Source organism: Rhynchophorus ferrugineus, unplaced genomic scaffold, assembly GCF_030347505.1.
Source record: "Rhynchophorus ferrugineus isolate W39M unplaced genomic scaffold, kcgeb_rfMv2 rfM4, whole genome shotgun sequence".
NCBI classification, from domain to species: Eukaryota; Metazoa; Arthropoda; class Insecta; order Coleoptera; family Curculionidae; genus Rhynchophorus; species Rhynchophorus ferrugineus.
In genome coordinates, this window is record NW_027472583.1 from 55,794,033 (window position 1) to 55,814,320 (window position 20,288).

The 20,288-nt window shown below is 32.6% G+C and overlaps 1 protein-coding gene and 1 long non-coding RNA gene across 2 annotated transcripts; both read right to left on the minus strand.

Moving 5' to 3' along the window:
• Positions 1-1,662: 1,662 nt before the first annotated feature.
• Positions 1,663-3,590, minus strand: LOC143195899 (uncharacterized). Its single transcript, XR_013005609.1, has 3 exons — positions 3,486-3,590; positions 2,132-3,431; positions 1,663-2,033 (listed from the first exon to the last, which is right to left on the minus strand). It is a non-coding gene; the product is annotated as an uncharacterized LOC143195899 (long non-coding RNA).
• A 5,528-nt stretch (positions 3,591-9,118) lies between these two features.
• LOC143195900 (C-type lectin mosGCTL-1-like) lies at positions 9,119-18,227 on the minus strand. Its single transcript, XM_076403411.1, has 5 exons — positions 18,112-18,227; positions 18,009-18,053; positions 11,981-12,028; positions 9,900-10,055; positions 9,119-9,521 (listed from the first exon to the last, which is right to left on the minus strand). The coding sequence occupies exons 1-5, from the start codon at positions 18,158-18,160 to the stop codon at positions 9,289-9,291; spliced, it is 531 nt and encodes a 176-aa protein (XP_076259526.1). The 5' UTR covers positions 18,161-18,227; the 3' UTR covers positions 9,119-9,288.
• Between the last annotated feature and the right edge of the window lie 2,061 nt (positions 18,228-20,288).

A 20,288-nucleotide genomic window follows, 5' to 3' on the forward strand; every position in this document is an offset into this window, starting at 1 on the left:
AAAAAAGTGATCAGAACTTTGTATGAGAGTCAAAAAAGATGGTGATGAAGAACTGTTATTGTGGAACCAAATTTTGTAGCCAGTGTAAACCTACAGTCTACAACTATGGGATTGCACGTAGAAATATAATGTTAACATTTTTTAACTAATATTTGGACTAATATAGGTATATGTAAACAATTATGTGGTCTGAAATCTTGTTTGTGCTTGCGAAGTATTAAGAAAAATTCGAACGAAAAATTCCTAGGTAGTTGTAGTAATAACTATTTACAAATATATTACAAGCCTGTGCCTCTAGATATCTTTTAAATTGATTTTGCATAATATTTATCGCTAACCACTTCATTTTTCCGTCTTTTCATACAACATGAAAAAACTTCACATCTGATCTTCAACAAAGACGATCTCAACACTCATATTCTCTGATCTCGATTTTCCCCTATATAAAAATGAATGTCCTTTACCATCTTCAAAAAGTAATTTCCTTAGTACCCAGTACTTCAATCCACCGACGACAATGGAAATATTTTATAATTTTTTTTCCAATGAAATAATTTCATTGGAAAGATTTCGTCTAAATATATATAAGGCTTGGCCCTGTTTTATTGAAAATACTTCTTAGGGTTGCAGCTGCACTTAATATATTGTTGTATACATATATTTTTATGGCCAATGCACCATAACCTAGCTCTCTCGTGGAAAAGATGCTGGTGTAAAAGCTGTAATTTTAAACTTTTGAAGAAACCATACTAACAAATAAGCCATTCAAATAGTTACTCGGTAAATAAAAATGAAATAATTAACCACGCTCTAGGTCAGACCTGAACAATATCGCCACAGAATATTGTCTTATTTGCTTATCCCTCCTAAGGTAAATAATTATTGCAATGTACATGCAAATCATGAAGAATATATAAACAAGAACTATTTGGATATGTGAAAAAAAGCATTGTCTGCATGGCTCCATCAGACCCAGAAAAAAAAGTTGGCAAATAGTGGAATCATGAGCAAGCATTAGATTGGAAATTAACAGTTTGGTTATTGGCTTGAATAATGACTCAGAAAGTGACAGTTACATAATGGAACTTTCAGGACGTAGAATACAATGCCGACAACTGACAAGTCAGAGCAATGAGAGAGGAAACAACTAAAGGTTAGTATATAATTAATATAGGATAACTGAAGAAAACTTTACTGTAGAGTAATGAAAGATTTATGTACATTGCTGCGTATGTAATTGTTCAAAATATATATGAGCATTTAATTCATAAATAGGGCACATCATTCATATATGGGAAGACTGCTTTGCGATATGGCAAATGCATTATAGACAATGTAGTAATCAAATCTAATTTTATCAAGAAAAATATACACAGAAGAAGTTAAGGAGAAATACAGTTATATCAAAATGACTTGACAAAAAAGTATAGCAACGAAAGAAATAAGAATCAAATTTAAAAAGCACATATGCTCTGTAATGAAAGTAAAATAAATTATTTGAAAACTTTATTATTCCTTCATTATTTTATTCACATTAATATTTTGTTTTATCAGAATGAAAATTATCTAAGAGTTAAGTTTATGCGGCAACATTGCGTTGCACGTCCTAATATTCGATGACATGCATTAGTTGTTTTATTGAATAACTATAGTTACGTTACCTAATATATTATTGGTAACTTATAAAACACTTAAAATCTCGTCATAAAAGTGAAAAGTTATAGGCGAACAAATAATTTTTTTTTTCAAACATATGAACATTAATGCATATGGATCTTCAAAATGAAACTGAGTTTAACGCTCTAGAGTAAAATTACCATTTTCTTGCACCGAAATTTTGACATTAACTTATTTGTCAATATCAAAACTTGATAATAAAAAAAAATCCGAACTGCAGAAATGATCCAACATACCATTCACTCCATATAAGAAATAAAATATTTTCAACTATCCAAATCATAAAGGGTAACGAAAACATATACTCTATGCAATGTTGCTGTGAATTCACGTCATAAAATTTTTTAATACATTGCCTGTCGCAATTTGTAAATTCGTTTTAGAATAAGACAATATTTTCATTCCCATTTTATTCTAGTTAAAATTGTCAAATGTATACAAAATTCTTGAAAACAATAGTGATAAGAGATCCTAACTGTAACTTATAAACTATTCTGGCTCTATAATTAACTGTAGTTTTTAGATGTACTATAATCTCAAAATAAATTTTATTTGATAAAATTTTTGTTTGGTTATTTTATTTAGATTAGAATTTTGTTATAGGTGAAAGATAAAATATAACAAAAATTATAGTTGATGTGGCAACATTACACCATTTTAAAGTCACAAATTGGGATGCCGTATGTTCACACCAACTTTGGGTAGACTATATAAGCGACACCATATAGTTTTTAATGAATCCCATGAATAACTAATCCCATAAAACGAATAAACCCCTTCCGCGAAAGCTTCAGTTCAGTTTTACTTACATGCCGAGCGAATATCCCGAAAAATATTTAAACTTTTATTGTCTTTTTCCCGAGCTTCCCAGATACTGCAATTACATAGAAAGGAACATGTGTCGTTATTATTTTAATTAAAACTGGCTGTAAAACGTTACTCCGTCTAGTTTTTCCTTTTTTTTTACATCACTGTTTATATAAGAACGATGTGTTATGGGAGAATTTCCCATTAAAATCATCCAATTACATTAGTTTATACACGCAGCTCATGTTCGACACGGCATAGACCATCAATAAAATGAAAGAATTTAATTAAAACAATACAATGACTACTTAAAAAAGAGTTAATTGAGTTAGTAATAAACAAACAATAATTTTAGTTATTTATAAAGCTATAAAACAAGCTAATTTTTGTTTTTATGCAGGAATTATATTACATATATGAAGTAGTGCATGTAGAAAGATATATTATGCGATAAATGAGAAGGACAATTTCATGCGGATTCTAAAAGCCTATTCTCTTTCGCTTATCACAGTTCACTGTTCATCATCTGATGGAGACTAAAATTCTTGTGACTTTAATAAAATACTTTTTACAAAAAATTTAACCGACTTACTAAAAAGTAAAAAATAATCAAACTTAGATTTTTAACACAAAAGAACGTTTCAAAATAAAATATATAAATAATAGTCGTTGGAACAACTACACAAAAATAAACAAAAAGCTTATTTATCATATCTACTACAAGTATTTTATATAGTGCTGATATCCCAACAACAAAAGAAACAGTACTTGGAATACTTACCGACGACACAGTTATCATGTCAACACATACATCTCTCTGTAGTGCTCTAGAAAAAGTACAAATAGCGGTCAACAATATCCACAAATGGACTGGAGACTGGAAAATACACCTTAATAGCTTCAAATCTGCCCATGTTGATTTGGCGTTGCGGCGAAATGACAAAAACCTAATTATATTACTTGACAGATACCCGATTCCTCAAGCAGAATCAGCTAAATACCTCGGTGGTAGGAATGGACACATCGTGTTAGACGAAAAGCGGAGCAGATTAGACTCAAAGTCAAGCAACTGCACTGGTTAGTCGGAAGATACTTTCACCTTGTCCTAAAATCAAAAATATTGGTTTATCAGTCAATTATAAAGCCATATACTTATAGGGTGCAAATATAGAGTTACACTAGAACATCAGCCAGTAATCCATCGCAACGAAAACTACATAATCAACGAAGAGCTGCATGATGATGTCGAACACAAATGGATACACTAAGTGATCAAAAATTTCACCCTAAAATATGAATTAAGGTTGCTAAATCACAACAACGTGGTAGCAATACAGCTACCGACAACATGCGGGAAATCTGATTAAAGATTTAAGCGAACCGAATCACACGAACTTGTTTAGTGTATAAGTGTATTTTTAACTTTAGCTTAAGTAGATCAATTTTATTTTAATTTGGGAAATATATACAAATGTATTAATTAATCCCGTACTCCCCTTGCTTGTGTATTAATCCAAGTACAATAGTAGTAATAAATTAATGTATAAATTAAGATTGTACTAAGCATATCGAATATAAGTAAAAAAATCTAGATGGGACATAATATCACACCCGCCGTACTCTCCAGACCTTGTCCCTTCCTACTACCAACTTTTCGCATCAATGAGATACTCACTTGCAGGGCAGCACTTCGTCAAGCAACTAAAAGTTTAAGAAAATCAAGCACCCATTATTAAATGTATATAGTTTAAACTTTATTGCTCCTACAATTTTTATAGCTATTGCCTTCAAATAATATTTCAGCATTAGTCATCAAACATATATTATGATATTTTAATTTCTAAATTAGCCGTGATGTCTATAACAGTGGCAAAAGTCCCGCTACCATTTTGATTGCGCGCCATCTTGGTTATGTGATTAGCCCAGTTTCGCTTTAACCTTTGTGTTGTGTAGATATCTAAATTTTATTACAGATAAATAAACGCCGCAAGAACGAGCAGAAATAGTGAAAATACTAATTGAAAATAAACATTCCATTATTGCCACTCCGCGGAAATTGCGTCAAAACGCAGTACGGTATCGTAACGCCGAAAATGTGCAAAATGTTTTAGGCGAATTTTGAAAACTGATTTGAAAATGTTTACTTACAAAATTCAATTAATCCAAAAATTGCTACAGATCAATGTGTTGAGTACAGTAATGGAATCCTAACGCCCTCTGGTGAAATGGAAGATTTTTCGTCTAAATTGATAATGAGCGATGAAACCCATTTTCGTCTCAGTGGCCACGTCAATAAACAGAACAGTCGGTTTTGGAGAACTCAGAATCATCAGCTAATTCATTCATTCATAATTCATCATTACATCCACTAAAAATAACTGTATGGTGTGGTATTCATGCTGGAAACATCATTGGTCCTTATTTTTTGAAAATTAAATGTTGCGGTTACTGTTACTGGTGAATAGTTTCAAGACATAATTCGAAATTTTCTTGTGTCTGAAATGGAAAAGCAAAGACTAGAGGACATGTGGTATCAGCCATAGGTCCACAGCATACACAACTTGTTCAACAATTCAATGATTGAATAACGTTTCTCCGCGAAGACTAATATCGCGAAGTGGCGATTTAACATGGCCAGCCAGATCTCCGGATTTAACGACACCAGACTTTTTCTTATGGAGTTTTTTATAATCAAAAATTTATGTTAATAAACCGCAAACGATTCAACATCTCAAACACCAATATTTCTCACGAAATTGAAGAAGAATCATAACTAAAAATATATATAAAAATCAAGTAAACTTTTCAAGAAAACCAAACTTACTCATCTTTATCAATTGAGCAAGATTATCGGCAATCAAAATAGTAGCGGGGATTTTTCACCTCGTTTTATTATCATGGAGTTACAATATTTACTTTAAAATTATCGGTGTATTGTAACTTAACTTCTGTAGCGACCTTCAGATGTTTCGAGTTTTCCCGCAATTCTCAGCAGCCCACAGATCTACTCGATGCGTTACACATACCTGAAGTTAGCACCCACGGTGAGGTGGCAACAAGTGGTACTGAGAGAGGGTACGACGTGGTAACCTCCGGTGGTGAAGCTAGGGGATGACGCGACGCCTTTCTTTCCGTTCCTGACTCTGACAGTGATCAGACGTGTCGACTGTTCGTAGCACCTGAAGGTAATCCAGCCACGTGCATTTCTTTCTTTTTAAATTCTTATAGTGTGATCTTGTTTAGTGTTTAAAATCTTGTATATTGTTTAATATTTGTTCGTCTAAAAATAAATATTTCTTCTGCATATAATTAGATTCTATTTGTACCTAAATAAATCGCTGAATATTTTGTCTTTATCTAACGGCACCTGTACCCTAAACTTCTATACAAACCGAGTTTATTAAAGATCCAAATAGATCGAATTAAATAAACTAGTTGATTCGTCCTGCCCTCTCCCGTCCCCTGAACCACACGATATTTCCAAGTAGATGGCGGAAAATTTACGACGCAGTTCAATATACCTAATGAAGCCGGAATACATAAATCGCCGGCAAAGAAATCCAAAACAATTGGCCATAAGTCAAGAATATAGCACAACAACAAGGACAACTTAGCATAGGTGCCGAACTACGGGTCCTTTCCCTGGATTTCCATTAGTCAGATGGGATGTGGTTTTTCGCGTAGAAGAAACAATAGAACAGAACGGCGCGGTCACAATTTATTGGACGGGTTTATGGGGCAGCTCAAAACAACCGAACTGGACGACGTGTCTAGGATGGAGTGATTAGTGGCAAACGGAACGGTTGTGCGTATGTGTGCGCGACCGCTTTTTGTCGTTCTTGTTATTTCGCCTGAATCGAAAATATCAATTAAATTTAATACTCAGACTGTCTACCAATCTACAAGAGTGCAACGAGATTAAAGCTGAACTAGGACCTTTTGGAAGATAACAGGTTAATTGAAAAGTCCCCGGCCTGACACACAGATGGCGCTACTAGAATTAAATCCATATGTATTTTATTTCCTTAAAAGATGTGTGTATAAATTTTACAGCTGTCGGATCATTAGTTTGTGAATTACAGCATTTTGAGTAAAGCAACTTTTGTGATTGGGAAAAAAATGGATGGAAAGGAAATTCGCGTGTTGATAAAATATTGCTTTTTGAAGGGAAAAATGCAGTTGAAGCAAAAACTTGCCTTGATGCCGAGTTTCCAGACACTGCCTAAGGAAAATCAAGGGTTGCAAATAACTTGGCAAGATATGCTAATTATAGACGTGGCGAAATGACCACCGAAGACGGTGAACGCAGAAAGAGTGAATGGCCGTAAATTGAAATTGAATGAAGTAGCAGACACTCTAAAGATATCAACTGAACGTATACATCATATCATTCACGAATATTTAGGTATGAGAAAGATCTGTGCAAAGTGGGTGCCGCGCGAGCTCACCTTTGACCAAAAACAACGACGAATTGATGATTCGAAGCAGTTTTTGAAGATGATCAAGCGTAATAAACCCGAGTTTTTGCGTCGATATGTGACAATGGATGAAACATGGCTCCATCATTTCACTTCGAAGTCCAATCGAGAGTCATCCGAGAGGACTGCACACGATGAACCCGCTCCAAAGCGTGGGAAAACGCAACAGACTGGCTGGCAAGGTTATGGCGTCTGTATTTTGGGATGCTCGTGGAATAATATACATTGATTACCTTGAAAAAGGAAGGACTATCAACAACGACTATTACATGGCGTTATTGGACCGTTTGAAGGACGAAATCGTGAAAGTGCTGCTTCACCAAGACAATCCATCGTGTCACAAGTCAGTAAAAATGAATGCAAATCCATGAATTGCGTTTCAAATTGCTTTCTCAGCCATCGTATTCTCCAGATCCGGCCCCCAGCGACTATTTCCTGTTCCCAGATCTCAAAAGAATACTCGCTGGGAAGAAATTTTCGTCGAATGAAGAGGTGATCGCCGGAACTGAGGATTATTTTCAAGCAAAGGACAAATCGTACTACAAAAATAGTATCGAAAAGTTGGAGGGTCGCTATAGTCAATGTATCACCCTTGAAGGAAATTATATTGAATAAAAAAAAACTAATTTTGCCAAAAAATGTGTTTTACTATGGTAGGGCGGGGACTTTTCAATTGACTTATTATAGATAATGGGGCTTGTATTCACCTTTATATACTTTATTATACTGAGAAGTTATTTAACTCATGCAGAACTCACATAACCCATGTTGTTCGGTATTCTTAAATCGAAAAAAGATTGCATTCTTTAAAAACTAGAAAAGTATGAAGGAATATTTTCATACACTCGACACAAGCTAAAACTGGCGAATTAAAGTTTCATCTACATAATATTATAAACAAATAAAGATTGTTGAAACTAACAAACAAATTCGACAATATCACCGTGAAAAATACATTCGCACGTCCGATTTTAAAAAGTCCAGCTCGAAGTCACCTCGACAGACTACCAGGACCGAGATTATCCTGCCTGTAGAGCGGCTTCAGTTGACGCCCCGGGCAGCCGTTCCTGCCAAATAGGTACGTGATCGATCAAAGCGAATTTTGCGTCTTTAATGGATGTCAGCACCAGTCCATTTTGCTAATTCAGTCACTGATGGATCGAATAATGTAAGAGAATATGTTATGCAAATACGTACGTTTATTATATTTAATAAAAATCATCTCTGCTATAAAACTAGCTATATTTAGCGACAATATATTTTTTGTTTTTCTGTTTTGTATTGCTTTGTATTGTTCTGACCTGTCAAGTAATATACGTCATATTTCAGTTCTGAACCGCAATCAATAAAATATATTTAGTAATAATAATAACTAACTAATAGTAATAACTTCTTTAGTCTTCTTTTGATTTTCTTTTTGAGAAACTTTGTATATGCTAAATTAAATAGAATAATTTTTTAAACGAACCACCATCAGCAATGAATCATTAATAACCAAAGAAGTTGAAAAAAATAGCAATGTTAGTAAACTGATCCTATAAGCCTATAAATCAAGAAAGGAAAAGATGATGAGATTCCTGATGAGCTTCAGAGAGCTTTCATTCGACCGACATTGCCATATTATTCTAATTTTGCGTCTCTGAATTTACTTATCAATTCCAAATTATTACCTAATCCTTTTTGACGATAATAAATACGACTGAAGCAAGCTATTTGAACCAGGAAGCGATCAAAACGAAAGGTTTCTGAAATACACAATGAAAACAAATATATTACCAATACAGTTAAATATATATTTTAATAAATATTTTAATTCCTTCAAATTCCAAATATAAACATATATAATCTCTTTGAATTCGTATGTGATCTAAGTGCAACAATACTTAATCTATACCTATTATTAATATTGTTGCGTAAGAATGTTGTCATAATAAATATAAAGATACTAAAATTGATCTTTATTAATTAAAAGAAATAGTATATGTCTAAAACGCTTCGTATTGTTAATTGGAAAACCAACAAAATTGGGCAAACAATATATGGTTAGCCTAATATCTAAGATCATTGTTTTTTTAGTCGTGTTTGAGAGGAATCATAGCAATGGGGTTGTATTAGATATTACAATGTGAACTAATAAAATAATTAGACAAAGAAAGTAAGATTAGAGCATTTAATCAAATATTGAAGACCCGATTACATATTAAAATAATTCAAAATTCTCCCAAAAAGTTGAAATTAAAAAGTATGGATACAATAATCATCTAGCTATTATTCACAATTTAATCACTATTTACATAATGTAAAACTTGAGACTTAATTGAATGAATTAGACGGTTTGACATATGTATTGTGCCTTAAGCAGGCAATCATTATCGCTCCAGCCGGTACCAACAGATGTACGTTGTTCCCACGTGATACAGTTTCCTCTGTCGAGTTGGTTGTTTGGTTCACCTTTCAGCCATTTGGAATATACTACAGGAGAACCACCACTCAACCAAAAAAATTTGCCTTCTTCTTCGGTACCAATTAACTGAGTTCCAGATAGCCAAAATCGCGAACCTAGGAAAGTAAGCGTTAAAAATTAATGTACACCAACGAAGCTAGCTCGATTTGTAACCAATTTGTTCAAAAATATGTTGGTTTGTTCGCGGATTACCTTCAGAATAACACACCGATTACTACTGTCATATTCTGGAACAGGTGGATATAAATATCGAAATATATACCCAAAAAATCATGAGAAAATCAAATGAGGATGGTTTACAAAAAAAAGTCACTTTTGATTATAGAACTACTAATAAATTATTATTGATACAATAGACTAAGTGTAGAAAGCAAAAAAAAAATTAAGTGATCATATAGTCTGTTTTTTGAAATATAGTTCAACCCCTTAGTAGTCAGTGAGATAAAACATATCCTATAACTTAATCTACATACCATCTGACACATCTTTTAATGCATAATTCAAGTCGTAATCATCATTTTCGCTTATTATTGCAGCAAGTTGGAACTTCGCTTGTTGGCAATTAACAAAGGCTTTAAAAAAATTAGCCTTATCACTGGAAAGGTGGAAGCTTCTACTGTCACCCAAACCTATTAGAACAAATATAAAAATACATATAAATGTAATTTTATCTCTTTTTCATTGTATAATATCATTGATCACCTTAACCGGCTAGATAACAGTAATACAGAGTCATGAAAATATTGACTTATAATAATAACATACTACAGAGAAAATGTTAAAAATTGATTTATTTTAAATTTAAAAATGGAATTTCTAAGATTTTACCAGAAGTTATAAAACAAAAATTCTTTAAAATAATATCAAAATGTTCTTAAAAAATTGTTTTGTGTTAGCAACGAAAACGAAAAAATTTAACATGGTTTTATCAACATAAATCATCTAATTTGGGTTAGAATCTATTAGTCGATAGCTAATAATTAATACTAATAATCTAAAATAGTATTTGATGGAATTAATTTTATGAAACTGAAGTCAGTGAGTATTTCAGGTATACTAACTATGAAATATGTTAGAAAATTAATAAGTTCACTTCCAAAAAAATTAAAACTTTAGGCAATAACTCTACTAACAGTAACGGTTAATAATACAATCGCCAGTCGGGAAGTTTGAGAATAATATTATTGAAATCAAGAACCCTATATTTGTTGGAGTAAATCAAAAATATAACGATGGCAAACTTACTAACAACATTTATAATAATAATTTAAATTTAAAAATAGAGATGGAAATGTATTTATCAATACATATTTTACATAGTTGATAGCAACCACATAAAAAATGCTTATATTATATACATTTGATGAGGGATATTTGGTTTTCTTAAAATTCTACCAACACTGTAGAACGAAAAAAAAATGGAAAAAAGCAGATGTTTTGTTTAATAGGGTATAGGCAGACATAACTTTTGATTGACACTTATTAAAAGCTCGAATTTAATTAATTAATCTTTAACTATTAATCATTAATTAATTAATTTTCTTTTTATTTTAAGAATATATGGTTTCTCAATAGTAAACAGTAGTTAATGTCGAGTGAATTCAGTTACAGCCCCTTTTTCATTTCCATTACAGGCATTTTCTTCTGTCTGGTTGGGATTCGAATCTTGTAGAAACTTATACTGACCTCATGTACACTTGTACGACTGAATCAGTAACATTATAAGTATGATTTTTCATTTTATTTAGCAACAAAAAAATAAAATTATTAGGGACTCATATAAAGTATAAACAACTAAATGAGATATAGTTAAAGTTACTTAAAATAGCGAATACTTACTTTAGAGTTTTTTTATTGCTGTAAATAACCAGTGCTTAAACTAGTGCTGAGAACTATCGACCGAATTCGGCTATCAACTATTTAGTAATTGACCTTTTACTATCGACTGTTTTAGTCGTTATTTTTGGTTCTACTAGTTTCATTCGACTGATTTTTAACGTTCTGGCTCCGTCGTCCTATATATATATATATATGCTTGTAGCTTGTAAAAAAGCTTGTAAATAACATATTATATATTAATATAGCAGTATATTGGAACGATATTTTCCAAGAATGTAATAGGGTAAAGAAATTAAAATTGTGAATGATAAATAGTAAAATACTTTGACTATTTTTATGCAATGATACGCAATATTTCAATTACTCTATCGATTTTTGTTAAAAAATATTTCCGTTCAATAACAAGTAAAGCATTTACTTTATCTAAAGAAGTTCTAGGATTTATTGTAGGATCATTTTTAATTTTGACATGAATTAGTTTTTTTTCTATGATTAGGTATATGTTTAGTTATTATTTAGTGTTTATGGTTATTGTACATCATTAGTTTTTAGATTTTGTTCTGTATTTTTTTGTTAGTTCTATTGTATTGTCTATATTTATTATAGCATATTATTTGGTAAAAATTTGTCAAATCTAACCCACTCGTAATAGTTTACAAACTTATTATTTGATCTATTATTTCCTAATACTACCATAATATTAAATAGTACTTACGTAATGGTAATTTTGTAAAAGTCCTATTAGCTGGAGTGTGAAGAGATTCTAGAAAGTACAAATCTTTTTTTTTTTTTTTTTTTTTTTTTTTTTTTTTTTTTTTTTTTTTTATTACTCTTCGTGAGTCCACAATCTGCCCTATTGGCAATAAGTATTTCTTATGTCTATATTATATATACATGGCACGTAGAAAATCACTTCATTAAGCAATCTTCTGTATAAAATATTATCTTAATTAATTAGTCTTATTCTAATGCTTATTCTAAACTCTACATATGTCCAGTAATTAGATCAGGTGGTGTTAAACGTTTTAGTCTACGCACTTCACTATCACGTCGCATATTTAGCTGATTAGCGAGTACATTGGGATGCACTGACACTCTTTCGAAGTACTTCACACAAACACGTTGGATTACACTCGTTATAGGTTCTAGAGGAATATCGCGTTGTATCACTTTATTTGAAATATAGTACGGAGCATCAACAATGGCACGCAACACCTTATTTTGGAACCGTTGAATGATGGATATATTAGATTTGCTAGCGGTACCCCATAGTTGAATTCCATATGTCCAAATGGGCTTGAGTATAGACTCATACAGCAATACCTTGTTATCTAATGATAACTTGGATTTGCGCCCAATGAGCCAATACATTTGATATAATTTTAGTCCTAGTTGTTTCCGTTTAGAGAGTATGTGCTTCTTCCAGGTTAGGCGTCGATCTAAATGCATACCAAGATATTTAACATGCTCTGCTTGGGGGAGTTGACGATGATTGATATTTACTGGTGGACATGTTCTTCTACGCAGGGTAAACGTTATATGCGTGGATTTTGATTCATTGGCTTTAATGCGCCATGTCTTCAACCATAATTGTATTTGCTCCAGGTGGGTTTGTAGGTTTATTGATGCTGTGACTGGATCTTCATGGGATGCTAAGATTGCTGTATCGTCTGCATATGTTGCCACAGTAGTTATTTTTGTGGTGGGCAGATCAGCCGTATACAGAAGATACAGTACTGGACCCAGTACACTACCTTGCGGAACTCCTGAATATATGGGATTTAATTCGGTATGTTCATCGCCTTGATTTACAATAAAATGTCTGTCAGTGAGATACGATTTTAGTAGCTGATAGTCCGGATGAGGGAGAAGTTTCTTTAGTTTAACCTGCAAGCCCGTATGCCATACTTTGTCAAAAGCCTGAGATATGTCTAGGAAAGCAGCCGAACAATATCTTTTGGCATTTAGGTCAGCGTTTATTTGGTTTACAAGTCTATGCACTTGTTCTATAGTCCCATGCTTATTGCGAAACCCAAACTGATGTTCTGGAATAATTTTTCTTTTTTCTATTATATAGTTTAGTTTTTTTATGTATAATTTCTCGAAAACTTTCGAGATTATTGGTAATAAACTTATAGGTCGGTAGGAGGTCACATCTTCTGGTATTTTTCCTGGTTTAAGTATCATTAATATTTTAGCTACTTTCCAGATACTAGGGAAGTAATTAATTCGTAGCATAGCATTGAATATATATGTTAATAGTTTTATAGCCTTTTCTGATAGTTCTTTTAAAATTTTGCCAGTAATTAAGTCATAACCAGGAGCTTTTTTAATATTAATCTCTCTCATTATTGTATGTTTAACTTTTTTGACCGTTAATTTCTCATGCGGTAAATCCATTTGAAATGGCGAATCTAGAAAGCTAGTAATTTTATTTTCGTCATCTTTATGTAGCTGAGACTGGAAAGGTTTAAAAACATTTTTTAGGTGTTTTGAGAAAATGTCGGCCTTCTCTTTATTGCTTCTCGCCCAATTATTTTCGCTTGTTTTAATAGGTGGATTATGCTGCTGGGATCTCCTAAGCTTTTTTGTTGCTTTCCACAACGAATAGTCTGTAGCCTCAGTTGATGTCAAGTTTTCTAGGTATTCTTGAATGCTTTGGTTCTGTTCGATTTGGATTAGATCTCTCAGCTCTTTTATGGCCCTATTAAATTTTCTTTTATTCTCTTCAGTCCTTTGCTGTTGCCAATTTCGTCGTAACTTTCTTTTTTCTGCTAACTTTTTCTGTATTGTACATGATATATGTGTATTTTTTCTTGGAAATGTTTCACTGTTGGGAGTCGCGGAATATGCTGCCTCCTGTATATTTTTTGTAAGATTTATTGCTGCTATTTCTATATCCATTTCAGTTTGTAACGGTAAATTTAGAGAGATATTTTGGTCTAAGTTTTCTCTAAATGAGGGCCAGTTAGTTCTATTATTGCACAGAGAAGGGGGTTTATCTTTGATGGTAATTTTTGAAGAAATTGTTACTATTATTGGTGAATGATCAGAAGACAGGTCGAAGCATGATTCTGCCTGACACTTTTTTGGATCAATATTTTTTGTAATACAGAAATCTATTGTATCTGGTTTTTTATTTCTGTCTGAAGGCCAATATGTTGGTTCACCAGTAGAGATATGTTGTAAGTTATCTTTTCTTATGGCTTTGAGCAGTTCTCTACCTTTTGAGGTTATTATTCTTGAACCCCACATTAAATGTTTTGCATTATAATCTCCTCCTGCTATAAATCTATTACCTAGCGTACTGAAGAATTCTTGAAATTGTTCTGCCTTGTTGTTATGTTTGGGTGGGCAATAAATCGCAGAAATTGTTAATGGTCCATGGGCTTCCTCTATGGTTATACTGGTGGCTTGCAGGTAGTCTTTGCGGAATTTTTCTTTTTCGAAATGCTTTATATCATCTCGAATTATTATGGCTGTACCTCCATGTGCTTTATCATCAGGGTGATTTGTATGATAAAGCTTATATTTAGGAACTTTCAGATAATTCTTGTCCGTAAAGTGTGTTTCGGAAACCATCATAACGTCAATATTTTGTTCATTTACGAACATTTTTAGTTCCCTGGCGTGTTGTTGGAGCCCATTGGCATTCCAGACGGCGATTTTGTAGCTATTGGTTTCAGGCATTAGGCAAGTTTGCTTACGACAGTTGTGAGTAGACCAAGCATCGTACTCATTTGATCCATTAGTTTGGCCATCATATTTTCTAATCTTGAGATGTTGCTAGTTTCAGTAGGTTGAGATATTGTCTCTCGTTTTTGTGCTGAACCATTTTCAACTATTTGGGCATAAGTTATGTCTGGTTGACTTGTTCTGGTGGGTAGTGGTAGATTGGTAGTAGTGGATTGTTTTTGTTGATGCCTTTTTTCCCTTAAGGCAGGATAGAGTTTCTGCTGTAGTTGCTTGTGAACTGCGCAACCCTTGTAGTTCGCTGGATGATTTCCGTTACAGTTGACACATTTCACTTTTTCATCGCGAACTTTACGAGTACAATCTCCTGTCTTATGTTCTCCTGCACATTTTACGCATCTATATGATTTGCGACAGTAAGTCTTTGTGTGCCCGTGCGCTTGACACCTTGTGCATTGTGGTATAATTCTCTTTATATGTGGTGGTTCGCATTTAATAATATTATTTTCCAATTTGGTGATTTCATACACCGCCTTATTATTTCCATTAGGTTTTATGTCTATATAAAACATAGGCAGAGGTTTTTTTGTCGTGTGATGTCGTATATTGTGAATATTTACGACCTCGTGTCCTTTTTCAGCTAGTGCTACCTTGATGGTGTTAAAGTCCGTCCCGTGATGTAATCCTTTTAATACGAATTTAAATGTTCTCTCGGATTTTGGCCTGAATGTATGGTATTGGGTGTTTCTTTCATCTAATTCTTTTATAAGAACTTTAAAGTGATCCGCTTCGAACAATTGGATTTTAATTGTTTCATAGCTCACTGTTTTAATTGTGTAGTTCGTAGTAATAGTTTTCAATAAGTCATGGATGTTTTTTATTATTCCTACCTTATAGACTGTTATTGGTGGTGGTTTGGGAACAACTTTTTCAGGGCTTGGTTGTATGTTCTCTTCAATTTCTTCCGACAGGTTGCTAAAACTGTTTTTTGTCTCTATCGGTTTCTGCAACCAATAGTCACTGATTCTTGTTTGTTTCCTCGCGATTTCTTCTTCTGGACTTCTCAATCGTTTTTTGTTAATGACTGTAGTCCATTCTGATGGTGGAGTTTGCGTTATTGCTGTTTGTTCTAATCTTATATCAAAGTGTGCAGGTGATTTGGTTGAATCGCTATGGTTTGCCATTTTTTAATTTTTAATATTTTATTTAATTTACTTCCAGAGGATAAAAAAAATAAAATAAATACATTGTTTATTTCACGCACTTCATTTTTCACTTATGTTATTTTAGCACTAGTTTTTTACTATAAATACTATAAATGAATTTCAAAAGGACTGTTGTTAAATAAGATGAAATAATTTTAAACACTAATAAAAATGAGATGCAGTCCTTTTGTCTGGTCACGTAAACACGTATTCACTACACTTTAGGTCCACTGAGAGACGGATAGCCGCGTCTGTTATGCGTTTTTAACACTCAATTAAATAACCGTAATAAAATACTGGGTTTTTTTAAAGAAAGGTATCTTTTTATAGCTTGGACCGTATTGAAAATACGTCTTCACCCTACGAAGGTTGGAACTGAACTAAAGTACAAATAAAAATTAATTTATTATCTAGTTAATAGTATGATGAAAGGTATGTATATCCCCTGATAGACAAAGCTCAACTGTAGGCATGATCGCAATTTTATAATCATTTATGTAACCCTATTTTATTATTTATGGTACGATAGATATTCGTAGTTAATGTAATCAGTAGTAATCTGACCCTGTACTAACGATATACATACAGATCTTGAATTGAGCCACCATTTTCTTTTAAAATTGCTGCAATTCTTCGCAGAATGTATTCATGGAGTAAGTGAATAGTTTCTTATGTAATGTTGTCTTATTCTAGTACCAACATATCTGCCAGTTTCTTCAGTTGATATTACAGATGTAAATATACTCTCATTGATCTACTCCCATAACAGCTCGATTATATTGAGGCCTGTAATGTCAATGATGTGTTGAAGATATTCTGTTACTCCTCATATTAACAGCGAACCTTCTTGACTGTGTTATGTTATCGCATTACCATGTCGGAATATAGCTGTGTTTGACAGCAATATGCTAGTCATAGTAAGAACCTTATCACTGGAATATTGGTGTAATTCAGCCAAAAATCGTAACAGAACCTCTTGAATTATAGGAGACAGACAGTCCGGATCTTAGGTTTTTTTTTGTCTCATATGCTTCATACACAAACATACAGTTTGTAGTTGCAAACTTGATGTTTGTCTAGGTTTTACTATCGTTACGCCTCTTCTTTTACTGTTTAGTCTTGGCTTCCGATAAAAATTGTATCGCAGTATCTAAAATTGTATCTTTGTGAAGCTCTCCACGTAATGTTTTGTCTCAAGTGAGTGTTGTATTACCAGTCTGCAACAGGTACTATATATCATGCTACCATATTATTTTGTTTATTCTTATTTATTGGAGAGACTTGTAAAGTACATTAAGGAATAATACAGCACTTTCAGAGGTGGATCCGAATCTACAAAAAAATCTTCAAACAACTAATCAACACATTACTTGGGATCCTCATGAATTAAATTAAGAAATTCAATGGATCTATTGTATATTTGTGACTATCTGTTAAAGCGGAGCGAGAACAAGTTATTTTTTTACAAATAATTACTAAACGATAAATATCTTCAGTGATGTGGTAAAATTTGAGACAGATTGGACTTCTAAATACAGCGCCTTTAAGTTGACACTTCTCCCGATCAAACTCATCACTCTGGCCCCTTATTGGTGTACATTTATATACAAAAGATTTGTCGCCCAGAACCATTAGAGGTTCTACAGTAAGGCTGTTACCAGAAAACTGGCAACAGATCTTCAGTCAAAACGGAAGTAATTGAATTTGAATAATATAAAAGAACAAATCATAGAACAATATAGTTATTTGATCCCGAAGTCATTAGAACTAAATTATATATTTATATTATTATTATTATAATCTTAAATTATTTTAAAATAAATATGTTATTAAAAGAATACTTACCTGTTAAGTTTGCAGTAGTCTCATTAGCGCCTGAACCAAAGGATTCTAAATAATACAATTCATGCATTAAAACAAAATATATTTGAACGTTAATATATGTTACCTTTAAAGAAGTTGGCAACAAGTAGTACCCAGAACAATTTGAGCATCATTCTTAGGTAGTAAAATCGGTTAAATAATAAACAATATTGATTACCAAACTAGTCGACCGCTTTTATACCAGCAGCAGCTTAATAAAATGTTTCTAATTTAGGGTCATTTATAAAGGTTATCAGCAATTAAGAAATGCGCATTCGGTATACTTTTTCTTCTTAGATAATAGGTTGTTAAATAACTATCAAAAACGCCATCTATTGGTCTGTTCCTCCTGTTCGTTAAAAGTCAAGTAGTTTGTCGCCATACCTGGTAGAAAAACTTAATCCAGAATATCTAACTGGCATCGTGTTCTCAGTATTTTTATTACCCGTTTTTCTCTCATCTTAAGATATCGAAAAATACGGGAGCTGTAATAATATTATTTAACACAAATATTAGGAAGTAAACCTTTTACATTTCCTTTTGCTTTTCTGTGTAGAATTTAAAAAAAATTCTCTAAGAGCCTATTAAAAGTGGCCTTTTGTTCGTCTTTTTGTCCTTCTTCTTCTTTGTGCCAAACCCAAACAGTACTATCAATTTAAATTTGTTTTGTTGCTGATTTCAAATTTAATAGGTTTAATTTAATTTATGTCGGCACCGACTTCAAAATGTTCAGTTGGTAGTAGCTAAAATATTTGTGTAAATAGATAAATAGGTTTAGGTAGGTATGAAGCTAAATTGTGTGTATATAGTAGAATATAAAATACGTGTAGTAGATAGGTTAAATAAAGTTCTGTTTATTTATAAATAGTTATTATAACGATTATTACCTACATATTCTGTTTTAAAAAAATGTATTGTTTTTTAATTTTTAGTAGGTTCGTTATTTATTTGTTATAATCGGTTAAAATTTCTTGAATAAATATTAATTTGTTCATTTTACTCTTTTTAGAATTAGTTATTTACTCAATTAATTATGCAGTTATTTAATATTACAATGCGTAGGCCAAGTAAAGGTGAAGAGGATGAGGAAAAACAGGAATAAAAACAAGGATTGAAAATAACGAGCGCTTCAGGCCCCAGGGTCCACTACCTAGCTTGGGTGATTTGACAAATGTTCTAGCTAAACAACAACAAAAAGTTATCGCTCCCGTGGGGAATCGAACCCGCAACCTCCATTTTAACTGAGCTAAACGATTTAAACCTTAAACTATAGAAGCCGTTGTTTACAAAATTTCCGCGAGGTCTTATATGCTAGAATTAATGGTTACAAAGCAAACTAAATGGCTTTTGCATTGAACGACTTCCGATTTTCCGTCACATCAGCTCAGCAATAACATTATACACAAATATCTGATTATTTTAGATAAAACATATATGAACACTTTGTTCATGGCTTTGAGATTTGAGCGTTTCCCTCGATTTTCCACCTTCCCCTAACAGATCCTGATTTGGTTCCAAAGAGACCACCACAGATGTGAATTTTGAAAATCGCCCCACAATTGACCGAGAAATCGGCGAACATACGGGTCAAGAATGACAGATAAGCCCAGCGGAAATCGACAAATGTCTGATGCATTGATATTTCCACTTGTTCTGAATGTTCTTGTGGGACTCACCGAATTGTTTAGCATTGTATTTTCTGTTAAACTGATCACCGAGCCTGAACAACGTACCATTTTGAACATTTTGCATCAATAATATGTTAAAACACGTTTTATACAGGCGCTGATAAGAATTACCTTCATTACTACAATCCTAATTTGTTTTTGAGATACTATTTTCTATTTAACTAGAACCAATATCAAAAATGAATATGTTATATATAAAATATGTTGTAAATCTTTGACCTTAATTATACCGATGCTAAAATTATTTTAAAAAAATGCAATATCAAGCTAATAACATAAAATAACGAAAAATAGAGAAGCTACATAACATTATGAAATACCTTCTTCAAATATGACAATTCAAAATCGAATCAAAATGGCGTTATTGTGTATTAAATCCAATTGTAACTAACATTTGTAACTAACTTTATGTTGAAGCCTCACTGACAAGCGCCACCTTTCAGTGTATCATTTCGTCAAAGAAAAGGGTTCGAAATGGTTGGAAGTAACACAATAAATCATTTCTAATCACTTAAAGAACATGATAGTGCCCTAAAAACTTAAATATATAGTACCGTATGAATTGAAACCTAAA